The sequence below is a fragment of the Phalacrocorax aristotelis genome, chromosome Z (genome assembly GCF_949628215.1).
Source record: "Phalacrocorax aristotelis chromosome Z, bGulAri2.1, whole genome shotgun sequence".
NCBI lineage: Eukaryota > Metazoa > Chordata > Aves > Suliformes > Phalacrocoracidae > Phalacrocorax > Phalacrocorax aristotelis.
Window position 1 is genome coordinate 68,982,774 of NC_134311.1, and position 15,310 is coordinate 68,998,083.

The window sequence follows — 15,310 nt, forward strand, 5'->3', positions numbered from 1 at the left end:
AAAGAAGAAAGACATAAGAAAGATATGGCCAAAACCCAGAGGAACAATTATGAAGAACACTTTATGTAAAAGAGGAAGTGAAATAGTTTAAGAGGAGCAGTAGTAAAGAAAAAATGTAAATAATAGTATCATTCACGTTACATCGAGCTTGTAAACAATGAAATAATACTTTAGGGTATATTATAACTTTTGCCATTTACTCACAGTAACTCTTTGGTGTAGTTCTGCTTTTGTTTCCTCATCTTCTCGCAGGTCATCAGCAACTGAATTAAAATCTGATTGCCACTGAGATACAAACTCCTGTTTATGGTCTGGACACTTCAGATAATCTTGGAATTTTTTTCTGTAAATGATGGTAAAAATAATTTTGGTGTTAAAATACATATAGAATACCACAGAGTAAATACAAAATACTACTAATAATGTAATAAGCTACTATTTCTACTCACCTAACGTCTGCTAAGTAACAAATCACAGAGTGCTGTTCATCCCTTAGACACCTAAGTATAGTTTTGATGGTATTCATATATGTACTTTCTACCATTTCCCAGTAAGGTACTAAAAAAGCAGGTATCTCCTGTGAATTTATTAAAAGCATGAAAATTAAATGTTACATTACTTAGTAACCCATTTAGATGAAGCATTAGCAAATATAAGAAAGATTATTTCATGAAATATTACTGATTTTTTTCAGTATGTATTTCTTTTGATTTACAACTATTTACAACTGATTATACACACTGCATCAACATTCAGTTTATCCTGTGCATTTCTTAGGAAAAAAAGTGGCAGTACTGAAAATGAATGGGAAATTCCAGCAGAATAATCCAATTTCTGTGAGTTTGGATATACTTATAAAGCAAATGAAGATACTGAGTACTTAAGTACCAAAATTTGGTGGTACACAGCTGTTCAAGCTGGTAAAAATCTAAGCTGTCTAGTGTTACAAAAGTGACATTTGACTGACTCATGAAATTCAAAATAAAGCCCATGGCCACACAAAACCCAGCATATGTGAGCTCATTGCAGCATGAAGGCAAAACTGGTAAGTATTATGAAAGGAATTACAGAACAAAATACAAGGCATCATTATCCACCCTTCAAATCTACATCTCAAATACCGCATGCTGTCCCAGATCCCCACCTCAAAAAATTTACAGTAGAACTAGAACAGATAGACAGAAGGGCAAGAATTATGACTGAACATATGAAGTGCTCCACATGAGGAGAGTTAAACAGATTACAAGTGTATTGGAGAAGGAAAGCAATATTGAGCAAAATGAAGACGTAATAGATGCCTGCACACCTTAAATACCTTCAGAGGGTGATTATAGAATTATTATTCATTGTATCTCACAATACAAGACCTAGGGTCATCAAATGGCCTAAGCAAACAACAGGTTTAAAGCAAAGAGGCAGAAATATTTTTTCAGAATGAGCATAATTATACAGGCTTTATCATGGAGACCAAAAAGTAAATTTCTTCAAAAAAAGCAACTAGACATCATCGCAGAAGAAAAGTCTATTGAGACTAAAGCCACCTCAGGAAACCCCCGTGTTCACTGGAAACTATGAAGATGTCCTTGGGGGAAACATGTTAGAAAAAAGTATCCTAGGAGAAAGATCTGTGCACCCCAAGCTTACATTCTATCTACAAGACCCACAACAAGCCCTTCTCAGAGGTAGGAAACCTAGTAAGTCTATGCTAGTATTTCACAATATTTAAAAGTATTATTATTTTGGCATCCATGTGCTATTCTTCATCATCATGGTGAAGAATTTAGAAAAAAAAAAATCAAGATTTTAAAATGTATTTCCTTATTTTACAGATTTTAGTAGAAACTGTTATTTGTGCTTTTAGATATCTATAATATAGTACTAGTGAAAAATATTGAAAACAACGTGCAATGACACAAAAAGGTTTAGGTAGAATATACATAAAATACTGAGAAAATATATGCTTTGATATCTAAGACTTTTAATCACAAAAGAATGTACTTTGGGAAGTGGTTCATCTACATAAATCCATTCACGTGATCCTGGTTCAACTGGTGGTGGTGCCACAGGAATGGGAGGAAGCAGATCTTGATGTGTAACTGGTAGAAGGCTTTTTCCTGGTGAGATTTCTTGAGCAGACCCTTGTATATGAATGTACAATTAGTACCTTCAAATGTATTTTAAGTATCAATAAGCAGAATTATACATCTATGCTACCCTGACATGTACAAAATAATGGAACAGATTAAAAATTTCATTACTTAGGTGTTATTCATTAAAAAATATATTCATCAAATCAGTGTTGCCATAGTTATTAAATCACTTTCCAGTTAAGCTTGTATTTTGCAGGACTGACACTTTTCTAAAACCATCACTGTGAAGGAAACAGGAAGATAATGAATTAGTATGTATCCATACGAAATGAATTCTTTACCAGGTAACCCAAGGCCAGTGGTGTTGATACAATTCTGAGATACATTATAACTATCACAACTTCAAGGACTCTTGTTTAATTAAAGAATAGTTGTAAACACTTAGAAATTGCATGCTAGACTTGGGAAAGAGTAAATCAAGAAAAACAAAAGAAGAAGAAACAAACATAAATTGAGCTAGATCTGGACTAATATGGAAAATATACCTTATCCCAAGTAAAAGCTGAGAAGTATGAAAGGTGATGGATGGGAAAAAAGAAAGAGACAGAAAAGATCCTTTGGTAGAGAAAGAAACAAATGAAAAACTAACCCTGCTAACCTACAGTATAGCAAAATAATCTTGAATGTATTTAGCAGCTTCAGAGCATGATTCAACCCTAGAATCTGAAGTGACCTCTGGGAAGATATCAGCATCTCCTCAGTGACCATAGAGGGATTCCAGGACTAGATTTTTTAAGTTAATATTAACTGCTCAGAATCATGCACAGGAATTCTGGCCAGCTTCACTGTGGATTTGAAAATATTGGAAGAAAATGAATAGTCTTGCATTAAACCACTGTTGTAAGAGTCTTATTTTTTTGTTTGAAAGAAGCTTAACATTTAAAGAATAGCTGTGTTTTGTTTTACTTGAAGTGTGACAAATCTACCTCTGAAAAACACTGTCTTGCTGGGTGCTTCAATAGAAAAACTGCTATTATTCTCCTGATTTAAGTTTATAAAAGGAGCAAAACTGTTGGCCACATAAAATATCTCAACTACTTCAGCTTCTGCTTAATATTTTGAGAACCAATCTCTGGATTTTGCTTTATCATGTCACTCTCAGAATGCTACTGATGTCTGACTAATTCTTATATATTCTCATAGCTGTGTTCTGCTTATATAAACCTGATAGTGAAGGCCAGCTTGGAGACTATCAACATAAATAGAAAATTAGACATTATTAATTGACCACAGGGATTATTTCTCCACAGGAAGTAAATAGTCCTTACAGTACTTCTGCAAGATAGCTGGATTCTAACCAGAAAATTTAAACTCCATTTGAATTAATGGGAATTTTGCCATTGATTCCAGCAGTGCTGTGAATTATATCAAGCACATAAAAAAAACAATTCCAAGCAGGTAGTCCTTTGAAAATGCTCCATCCAGTTTTCTGTCAGGTGTGGTATTTCCAAGAATTTTTCATGAAGTGGAAACCTTGTGCATATGCAGCAGTAGTGGTCTAAACTTTCACTGTTAAGACTGCTTTTCAAGCTAATACTTTTTTTAACTTTTTTTTTTTTTTTTGGTGGTAGAAGACATATCAAGACTTTCTTGTAAAATTTATTAAGAAAACCCCTGGTTATTCAGAGGTCTACTAATCCTGGTTTACTTAATGCATCTTTTTCCCTTGATACTTCATCTTTAGTCCATTTCTATTTTTAAATGATTCTTTCCTTTTAAGTGATTAAGAGGAAAAATGGAATAAAGATGCACCAAAACTCATGTCAAAAAATGTCAAAACTACTCCAAGTTATGCATGTTTTTAAGCTGCTGCTGATAAATAATAGAATCATAGAATGTCCTGAGTTGGAAGGGACCCACATGAATCATCAAGTCCAACTCCTGTCCCTGAATAAGTGTGCTGGTTTTGGCTGGGACAGAGTTAATTTTCTTCACTGTAGCTGGTATGGTGTGTTTTAGATTTGGTATGAGAATAGTGCTGATGGCAAATTGAGGTTTTAGTTGTTGTTAAGTAGTGGCTAAGTGTCCCTAGGTAGTGCCTATACTAGTCAAGGACTTTTTCAGCTTCCCATTCTCTGCCAGGGGCACAGGATGCAGGAGGGGAGGGGGCACAGCCAAGGCAGCTGATCCAAAACTGACCAAAGGAGTATGCCATATCATATGACATCATGCCCAGTATATAAAGCTGGGGGAAGAAGAAGGAAGAGGGGGACATTTGGGACCCTTCCCAAGTCACCGTTACGTGTGATGGAGCCCTGCTCTCCTGGAGATGGCTGAACACCTGCCTGCCCATGGGAAGGAGTGAACGAATTCCTTGTTTTGTTTTGCTTGTGCGTACAGCTTTTGCTTCTCCTTTTCATTATATTATAATTGTTATTATTATTATTACTATTACTGTTTTGCTTTACCTGTCTTTACCTCAACCCATGAGTTTTCTCACTTTTACGCTTCTGATTCTCACCCCCATCCCACCAGGTGGGGAGTGAGCGAGCAGCTGGGTAGGGCTTAGTTGCCAGCTGGGGCTAAACCATGACAATAGAACAACCCCAAAATTCACACCATGTCTCTGAGGGCGTTGTCCAAGTGCTTCTTGAATATTGTCAGTCTTGGTGCCGTGACTGCCTCCCTGGGGAGCCTGTTCCAGGGCTCCGCCACCCTCTGGGGGAAGAACCTTTTCCTAATATCCAACCTAAACCTCCCCTGGCACATCTTCCTGCCATCCCCTTAGGTCCTATCATTGGTCACAAGCAAGAAGAGATCAGCACCTGCCCCTCCTCCTCCCCTTGTGAGGAAGCTGCAGACTGTGATGAGATCTGCCCTCAGCCTCCTCTTCTCCAGGCTGAACAAACCAAGTGACTTTAGCCACTCTTCATACAGCTTCCCCTCTAAACTCTTCACCAACTTCGTGGCCCTCCTCTGGACACTCCCTGGTAGCGTTGTATCCTTAAGATACTGTGGTGCCCAGAACTGCACACAGTGCTCAAGGTGAGGCCGCATCAGTGCGGAGCAGAGCAGGACAATCCCCTCCCTTGACCGGCTGCAATGCAGGGCTTGATGCACCCCAGGACACGGTTGGCCCTCTTGGCTGCCAGGGCACGCTGTTGGCTCATGTTCAACTTGCCGTCAGCCAGAACCCCCAGGTTCCTCTCCATGAGGCTGCTCTCCAGCCTCTCGTTCACCAGTCTGTCTGTACATCCAGGGTTGCTGGGCCCCAGGTGCAAAATACAGCACTTGCCCTTGTTAAACTTCATATGGTTGGTGATTGCCCAGCTCTGTAATTTGCCTAGATCTCTCTGCAGGGCCTCTCTGCCCTTGAGAGTCTCAACAGCTCCTCCTAGTTTTGTGTCATCAGCAAACTTAATTAGTATTCCTTCCAGACCTGCATGCAAGTCATTGATGAAGGCATTAAAGAGTACTGGTCCTAAGATGGATCCCTGTGGAACCCCACAGGTTGCCTGGCCACCAGCCTGATGTAACTCTATTTATCATAAAACCTTTGAGCCCAACCCATTAGCCAATTGCTCACCCACTGCATTATGTGTTTATCCAGCTGTATGCTGGACATTTTGTCCAGGAGGATACTATGACAGACAGTATCAAAGTCTTTACTGAATTCCAAAAAGGTTCCCTTGGTCAACTAGGTGGGTAACCTTGTCATAGAAAGAAATTAAATTTGTTAAGCAAATTAATATATGCTGATAATAACAAGTTAGTATTTCTTAGACCTTTATGCTATCCCATACAGTGAAGATGCTAGCTGTAATACTAGTAGCTGTAATAATAAAACCAGAAAGAAAGGACTGAATTTAGTAATCCTTTACTTCATGAAATATATATAAATCCAACTGACACTTTCTTTTAAATATTTTAAGACTTTTTCTCAAATGATCTTTACAATTTTCTAAAATCGGGCCATAACTTCTGAAAAGGTAAAAATACAACAGAAAAGTTCAAAGTTCTGGTGCAGTTGTCACCAACTCTCACTTCCCCAAAGTCTTGCAGGGGCAGTGAAAATGTGTGTTTCCATATAGTTTTATATATTAATTATTAGTACAAATTATAGAGAACAAAGTCTTTTCTTACTGAATTGCAAAACATAAGAACAGGAAAACTTACTTCTATTCTGTTTTTTTTCAATTTCTTCCATTATAATTTCCTTCACTGTTTCACACATGACACTTTCTTCTGTCTCTGCATTGACCTTCACTAGAACATTTTGACGGACTGAAAACCATTTCTCTAATTTTGGCCACGTGTCTAAAAAGCCTGAAAGTCTTCAAAAGTATTAAGGTATAAAATTAAAATCTAACTAATGGAAATAAAACATTTTCCCAAATTAAGAAGCAGAAGAAAAAGCAGACAATCTAACTCAATACTAAAACAATTCCAGGCAATATTTTTTGCAAAATAATACTCCATCCACATAAACCCCTTCATTTTCAACATAGGAAATTTTTTTAAAATCCTACTGTTAACTAGTCTTATATATTCCTTACTCTTTCTTGTAAGAGAAAAGCTAAACCTACTGTCTTGTATCACAAATAAAACATCAATAATAATGTAATAGTCAGAAGTAGTTAATAGTATCAACTATTTAGAAACAAAACTTGTTCTTGATTTTGCTCTTCATGTAAAGTTAAACATGTAATGATTCAATGAAAAATAAAAAACTAATTATTTCTTATAAATGTAGAAGTGGAAGATACCAGTTTAGCAAATCTCTAACTCAAATCAAATGCATTTCACTCAAGGGCTGTCACATGATGTATGACATACCTCAGATATATATATGCATAGATACATATATACACATGTATGTATGGTTCATGCAGTATATACCTGAAAAATAAATTCTTCTTGGAAGAATATCTTGGAAAAGCAAAACACGTGAATTCTTACCTTTTAGGATTTTTTTAATATTGTGCCAAAAATGAAAGTACTCTTTAGGCTCCATGCTAGATAAACTTCAAAGTAAATTCTTAACATTAGGCATGTCAGTACAATAATGAATTACGTATGAGATTCAGATTAATTACATACCTAAACATCTGGCTGAAGTAACTTTTTTGTATTTCATATAACATACCTATGTAGCACCTGGTCCCTGGCTAAGTCGACCTTCTCTTCTAGGATTTCAGCATCTGAATTCTGATTGTTGTTCTCCTGTTCAGTTTGAGATGGCTTTGATTTATCTGCTGTGTTGAAAACAGCATATATGAGCATATATTGAAAAGGCAATTATGCACGTAGTTATTTGCCCAAAGCAAGATAATTATTAAAAGAAAAATTTCAGTGTTTCTTGATCTTACATTTCTTCATCTGAAAATTGGGTACCAAACTTCCTAAAAGAAAGGAAAAATCAGAGAAAATCATAGAAATAGAAAATTAAGGTAGAAAGGACCTGAAGACAGTGTTTCTCCTCTTCTGCTGAAATGTATATCCATTATAGCACTAACATTTCCTGATGGATGCTTTGCAATCATAGAAATCTCCAGTTTTAGAGAGGGAGCATTCCTGCCAGTAAGCTTAAATAGCTTATCTGTTCCGACAGTTAGAAGGTATTTTCCCAGTCTAATGTGAATCTTCCTTGAAGTAACTACTCCTTTTCACAACAATAGGCAGATACTCCACTGCATTGGAAGACACGGTATTCTCTTCCTCTGAGTCTTCTCTAAATTTAAAAAAACCTTTCACTGATTAGAAATAAGCCTTTTTTAAAAAATAGATTTCTGAATTTTTTATTGTTCTTCTGGCTCTTTCTATCATTATATTATATCTTATGAAATAAATTCTGTTTGGATTTCTGAGGTTATATCATGTATCATTACATTTTCAAAGTGTTTTGGCAGCACAAGCTGTTTAAATTAATAAGAATTTCAAGTGTCTCTACATTAATCTTCACCACATTGTTAGAAGAAGCATTAATGATTTTGCCTTATCTTCATTCCTACCTATACATAACAGGCAAAGGTAATTGTGCTTTAATTCAAGCCATGTGCCATGTATGAGCTGCAGTAAAAACAGTAGGAATCTCCTTATAATTTGGATAATATGGGACACATTCATGAAAAGAACTTATATTTTGCCAAGGTGACTAAAGGCAATTAAAAATGTGTGGTCTGGAAGTGAAACAGCCCTCAAGAAGCCTTTGATGTCTTTGCCGTTGTTGGCCAGAACTGACAATTTCTGACTATTTGTTTGCTAACTAACTGAAGACAAGGGCAGTAATGAATAGGGAATGAATGTCGGCACATACCTTTGTTTATCATTTTTCCTTCAACCCTTTCCAAATGTGTCTCGTGGAGAAAAATACTATTTACCTAATCTTATTTGTTATGAGGCATATTTCTGCATCTATTGTAACTTGTGTTTTTTCCAGCTGTTGTTTTATGTGAAATCTAACACCAGTGACTGTGCTATCTCAGCTCCAGCGAGAATTCTGTACAAATGCAAAGCATATACATATGTACTTGCACACTTCTAATTTGCCTCTGACTGAAACAAATAAGAGTATTTAAAATAATCTGGAAGGATTAAAGGTGATAATGCACAATTAATAAAACTAATAATGCGAGATGTAGCGAAATTGTGCAGTAATGCTGTTTTGCTCTAATAAGTACAATTTACAGGTATATATGGTAAATAATGTTTGGGATTAAAGTGTCACATCTAGTCATGTACTTTTAGATAGGTAAAGTTAAATGGAGAATAAAGGTGTAAAGAATAGAAAAAATTTCTAATTTAATAATTGTCAAAGGAAAAGATAGATATTATATAACAGTATTTTAAATTAAAATATGCAACTCGCTATTATGTTGCAAAGGACTCACAATCTAGTCATTTCAGTATTATAACAATCTTTACATTCCCCATACATCAGAATCTTCTTGTCATTTTACTTTTTTAAAAGTAGTTGGGAACTTACAATTCAAGTTAGCCACACGTTTCAGTACCACAGTGTCTGAAATATCCAATAATACAGAAACATCAAATGCAGGTGAAACAACAGGAGGCTTTTTAGGGGCTCTGGGATCTGTAACAAGTGAGAGCTTTCCAGGATTTGCATCTTCTGCTCCTGGATCAATCCCTGTATAGGCTTTTTCAAACAGCTTTGCCTGATTAATTGTCATTGGAAACCCATCCACAATCCACCCCTTCTCTGGTGGTGTTTGGCTAAAAGTAAATGAAGAACCAGAATTATACAATGAATTGATAGCATAAGCATAAAACCTAAAGAAGACCTTGCCCTAGCAGTCTTTCATCCTGAATTCAGGATATTAAATATCCTGATGAATACAGAATATGACAGACATAATTAAAACTTAAACTGTAAAACAATGGTTTTTAAATCAGAAGAATAACATCAACCCTAACTAAAAGTGAAAAAAGGCAAAACCAAAACTTTTTTTGCTGCCTTGATGCAAAAAGTTTTCAAAAACCCTCTCTATACAGACTATTATCAGAGGTGTAATTTCATTATTTTCTCTACTAACTTTTGCACTGAAGTAACAAACAGGAAAGTACATTCCATAACAAATATACCAATGGGAGAAATATAACTGAAATTATATTCACGTGGGAACTTAAGTGCTATTTGCACACCAGGGTAGTTGATATAATTTGCTGTCAAACAAAAGTAAACAAAAGTAAGTAACCTTACTGCTGAAGAATGAGTATTTGGATTATGCATTTCACAAAATCTAAAAGGAAAAATACTAGCATGCACTGAATAGTTTCCAACTAATAAACAAAACAGACATTAGTTTATTTAACGACTATGTGATAGCCATGTATATTTTTGCTTACCTTCAGTAGTGTACAATAATGTCTGAATAATTTGGAGCTACACTCTACTCCTAGCATCGTAGTGATAGCATAAAATGAGCATTAACTAACTTCACTAATTAGCTCCACTTCCAAGTGTATGACTCTGGTGTTCAAATGCTTTAATAAAGAAAAATAGCTGAATCTGGACTACAAGCTGGATAATTACATTCTAAATAACTGAGGGGAATAAAGTTATACATTTTCATACTTAATGGCTTCCAACAGGATTTCAATTAGTAATTCATCAGGAATACTTCTTCCATTCTTCAACAATTTCTGTGATGATGCGCCAAGCTGGGCACGTACAGATAGCTGTGGAAAAGTGCAGCGTAAGACAAATATGCTCAGAATGTTCACAACACTCAGTGTTAAAAAGACTATAATTCTACTTTATATAGTATATATTATTTATTTCTTTGTTTAAATTGAATGTTTACTGTGTTAATTATTTATATTTAATATTTATTATCCATTAAGGAGAAATAGATTCAACTGATGTAAAAAAGGCCTAATTTAATTGAAATATCCAAGTGACTTCCCTTATCCACCCATGAAAATGCCAGAGAGGAAGAAGGTTGAGAAACAAAGGATATGAAAGCCAAGAAATAAAAACCTAAGTGTCCTGGTTCTAAGCTTATTTTGATTTTCACTATCATAAATAAACTTACAGTTTCCTACAGCAGCATTTTACTTCATTAGCTCTACAGGGATTCTTTTATATCTTAGCTTTCTAAGTATCTTTTGCAGAGAGCAATAAAATGAAAGAGACTATTGTAGAATTAAGTATTTTTGAACACAAGAAAAGAAACCTTGTGTCATGGTTTTAGCTGGGATAGAGTTAATTTTCTTCACTGCAGCTGGCACAGTGCTGTGCTGTGGACTTAGTATGAAAATAATGTGGTACCACACCAATGTTTTAGATGTTGTTGGGTAGTGCTTGTACTAGTCAAGGACTTTTCTAGCTTCCCATGCTCTACCAGGTGCACAAGAAGCCGGGAGGGGATGCAGCTAAGAGAGTGGATTCAAACTGGCCAAAGGGATATTCCTTATCATCTAATGTCATGACCAGTATGTCAGCTGGGAGGAGCTGGCTGGGGGAGGGAGGCAGCAGTCGCAGCTCAGGGACCGGCAGCATCGATCGGCGGGTGGTGAGTGGTTGTATTGTTTGTGGTTTTAGTTTTTTCCCTCTTTCCCTTTTCCTTTTTATTTTATTATAATTACTGTTATTATCATAATAATCATTATTATTATTTTATTTTAATTATTAAAGTGTTTTTGTCTCAACCCACAAGTTTTTCTTCTTTTGCTTTTGCTCTTCTGATTCTCTACCCCATCCCACAGGGGTGGGGGGAGTGAGCGAGCGGCTGCGTGGTGTTTAGTTGCCAACTGGGGCTGAACCACGACAGTTCTTTTTGGCTCTCAACGTGGGGCTTGAAGGGTTGAGATAATAACAGTTGCTGGTCACAGCATAGACTCTGTTTTCAATATTAGTTTATCCGATCTGCACCATGCTCTTGTATTTGCTGTGTCTGTTAAACATTGGTGTCGGGTTTTGTGGTCTGCTGTCCCCTGCAGTGATGTTTTGCCTGGGAGAGCTGTTTTTAAAACATTGGCCTTGAGTTTTATTTGGTATTTGAAGTTTATATTGAAGCCGTTACTGTACGTTGGGTACCACCTCATGGATAGAGTTAGCAATTATAGCTCCTCCTTTCAGAGGTTTTTTATGGAGGAAATACAGCATAGCAGCTTAGCTACAACTTTTCAGTATCTTGAACATCCTTGGATAGTTAAGATGTATCTGTTGATATTGCTTTGGCAGACTATTTCAGTTCTGTCTAAGGTTAATAAGCAATTTAAGAATATCATCCAGAGATCTGCCCCAAGGCTCAATAGCTATGCGTGGCAGGGTATGTGGGGTAGTATGGGCAAATGCCTAAGACAATGGGCACCCCCAGTGTATTGGGACTTCACCCCTCAACAAGTGCAGAATCCTGAAAAATTAGTAGAATATTTGGAGGAAGTATGTTGTCACCCAGGCAATTCTAGAGAGATCCAAATCACTGCAATGTGCTGGGGCCTGGCCCATGCCTACCGAGTCCTGTTTAACAGTATTCAGTACCCCCAAGGTGAAGAGAAGGCCTCTGGATCTAAAAAAAGACAAGGACAAGGAAAGTGACAAGCACTGTGGCCACTCAAACCCCCTCAATAAAAGCTACGGCTACTCCAACCTCGGTGGCAAGTGTTGCAGCTGAATCAGAGGATCAAGCCGTGCCAGTATCAGTCACCCCTATACACAAGAAGAAATCCTGGAACAGAAAGTCAACCCATTCAGAAAGACATGATGGAAAAGCAGGGCCATCACGAGGAGAGGAGGAGGAAGAGGAAGAACTCATACAAGAAATGGAAAGTACCCGATCCCTGTCCTTGAGTGAGTTGCGGGATATGTGAAGAGATTTCAGCTGTCGTTCAGGTGAGCACATTGTCACCTGGCTGCTCCGATGCTGGGATAATGGGGCCAGCAGTCTGGAATTAGACAGAAAAGAAGCCAAACAACTTTCCGGGGAAGGGGGCATTGACAAAGCAATTGGAAAAGGAACACAAGCCCTCAGCCTCTGGAGGCGACTCCTGTCCGGAGTGAGAGAAAGGTACACCTTCATGGAAGATATTGTATATTGCCTAGGAAAATGGATGACCATGGAGAAAGGTATCCAGTACCTGAGGGAACTAGCTGTGCTTGAGGTAATTTATGGTGACCTGGACGATCAACAGTCATCCAAAGATCCAGACGAAGCCCAGTGCACACGACCCATGTGGCGGAAGTTTGTATGGAGCGCACCATTGACGCATGGGAACTCATAGGCAGTAGTGTCCTGGAAAGATGATGAGGCACCAACGGTGGCGGAGGTGATTGATAGACTCTGGGATTACAAAGCAAAACTCTCTTCCTCCATTGTCTCGGCTGTGGAAAAACTGTCCCAGGAAGTCCAGCAACTCAAAGAAGGTATGTCCTACTCCCCACTGGTATGGACCAGTATCTCAGCCGTTAGGAGTAAGTGTCCCTTTGCTCAAGAGAGATGATACACACCACGGGACACCCTATGGTTTTACCTGCACGACCACGGAGAGGACATAAGGAAGTGGGATGGAAAACCTACCTCGACCCTAGATGCATGGGTACGTGAGCTGCAAGGAAAAACAATCACTCAGGGGGGTTCTTCCAGGAAAGCTGCTGCTCCACTTTCCAATAAGCACTTCCCCAGACAGAGGAGTAGAAGGGCTGATTTTATTTCTGATCCTAATAGACACTTGTGATTCATATTTACATGAAGTGAGTAACGAATACTATGTTCAGGACTAGAGGGGCCCTGCCTCCAGCCAGGTGGAGGAAAGGGATAACCAGGTTTACTGGACTGTGTGGATCCGATGGCCGGGAACATCAGCCCCACAGGATTATGAAGCTTTAGTGGACACTGGCGCACAGCGCACCTTAATGCCATCAAACTATACAGGGGCAGAACACATCGGCATTGCTGGAGCAACTGGGGGATCCCAAGACCTAACTGTATTGGAGACCCAAGTGAGCCTAACTGGGAATGAGTGGCAAAAGCATCAAATTGTCACTGGCCCAGAGGCTCTGTGCATCCTTGGCACAGACTACCTCAGGAGAGGGTATTTCAAGGACCCAAAAGGGTACAGGTGGGCTTTTGGTGTAGCTGCCTTGGAGACAGAGGAAATTAAACAGCTGTCTACCTTGCCTGGCCTCTCGAAGGACCCTTCTGTTGTGGGGTTGCCGGAGGACAAAGAACAACGGGTGCCGATCACCACCACAACAGTGCACCGGTGGCAATATCTCATCAACCGAGACTCCCTGATTCCCATCCATGAGCTCATTCATCGACTGGAGAGCCAAGGAGTCATCAGTAAGACCCACTCACCCTGTAACAGTCCTGTATGGCCAGTGTGGAAGTCTGATGGAGAGTGGAGGCTAACAGTAGACTATCGTGGCCTGAATGAAGTCACTCCACTGTTGAGTGCTGCCATGCCAGATATGCTAGAACTTCAATACGAACTGGATTCCAAGGCAGCCAAGTGGTATGCTACCATTGACATTGCTAATGCATTCTTTTGAATCCCTCCGGCAGCAGAGTGCAGGCCACAGTTTGCTTTCACTTGGAGGGGCGTCCAGTACACCTGGAATCGACTGCCCCAGGGGTAGAAACACAGTCCTACCGTTTGCCATGGACTGATTCAGACTGTACTGGAACAGGGAGAAGCTCCAGAACACCTTCAATACATTGATGACATCATCGTGTGGGGCAACACAGTGGAAGAAGTTTTTGAGAAAGGAAAGAAAATAGTCCAAATCCTTCTAACAGCTGGTTTTGCTGTAAAACAAAGTAAGGTGAAGGGACCCGCTGAAGAGATCCAGTTCTTAGGAATAAAATGGCAAGATGGATGTCATCAGATCCCAATGAATGTGATCGACAAAATAGCAGCCATGTCTCCACCAACTAGCAAAGACGAAACACAAGCTTTTTTGAGAGTTGTGGGGTTTTGGAGAACGCATGTTCCAGATTATACTCTGATTGTAAGCCCTCTCTATCAAGTGACCTGGAAGAAGAATGATTTCAAATGGGCCCTGAGCAACAAAAGGCCTTTGAACAAATTAAACAGGAGCTCTTGGGCCAGTCTGGGCAGGACAAGATGTAAAGAATGTGCTCTCCACTGCAGCCGGGAAGAATGGCCCCACCTGGAGCCTCTGGCAGAAAGTACCAGGGGAGACCCGAGGTCGACCCCTGGGGTTTTGGAGTTGCGGATACAGAGGGTCCGAAGCCCGCTATACTCCAACTAAAAAGAGATATTGGCAGCATATGAAGGGGTTCGAGCTGCTTCAGAAGTGGTTGGTACTGAGGCACAGCTGTTCCTGGCACCCCGACCGCCAGTGCTGGGCTGGATGTTCAAAGGAAACGTCCCCTCTACACACCATGCAACCAATGCTACATGGAGTAAATGGGTTGCACTGATCACCCAGCGGGCTCGAGTAGGAAAACCCAGTTGCCCAGGAATCTTGGAAGTGATCATGGACTGGCCAGAAGGCAAAGACTTTGGAATATTGCCAAACTGTTCTTATCTCAACCCACAAGTTTGGGGTTTTTTTTTGCTTTTGCTCTTCCGATTCTCTCCCCCATCCCACAAAGGTGGGGCAGTGAGCAAGCGGCTGCGTGGTGTTTAGTTGCCGACTGGGGCTGAACCATGACACCTTGCCATGGGATGAATGATATGCTTCACAGCAGCAAGATCAGAAATACATTTTTGCTAACTCAGAAATTACA

The 15,310-nt window shown here is 39.1% G+C and overlaps 1 protein-coding gene across 2 annotated transcripts in view; it reads right to left on the reverse strand.

Moving 5' to 3' along the window:
* Positions 1-15,310, reverse strand: part of SPEF2 (sperm flagellar 2) — a 74,747-nt gene that overhangs the window by 29,712 nt on the left and 29,725 nt on the right. For both annotated transcript variants that reach the window (XM_075078728.1, XM_075078727.1), the window contains exons 15-21: positions 10,186-10,289; positions 9,076-9,323; positions 7,237-7,345; positions 6,267-6,424; positions 1,999-2,138; positions 450-577; positions 205-343 (exon numbers count right to left, since the gene is read on the reverse strand). In XM_075078728.1, the coding sequence (XP_074934829.1) occupies positions 205-343; positions 450-577; positions 1,999-2,138; positions 6,267-6,424; positions 7,237-7,345; positions 9,076-9,323; positions 10,186-10,289 (1,026 nt within the window). The remainder of the gene's footprint in view (positions 1-204; positions 344-449; positions 578-1,998; positions 2,139-6,266; positions 6,425-7,236; positions 7,346-9,075; positions 9,324-10,185; positions 10,290-15,310) is intronic.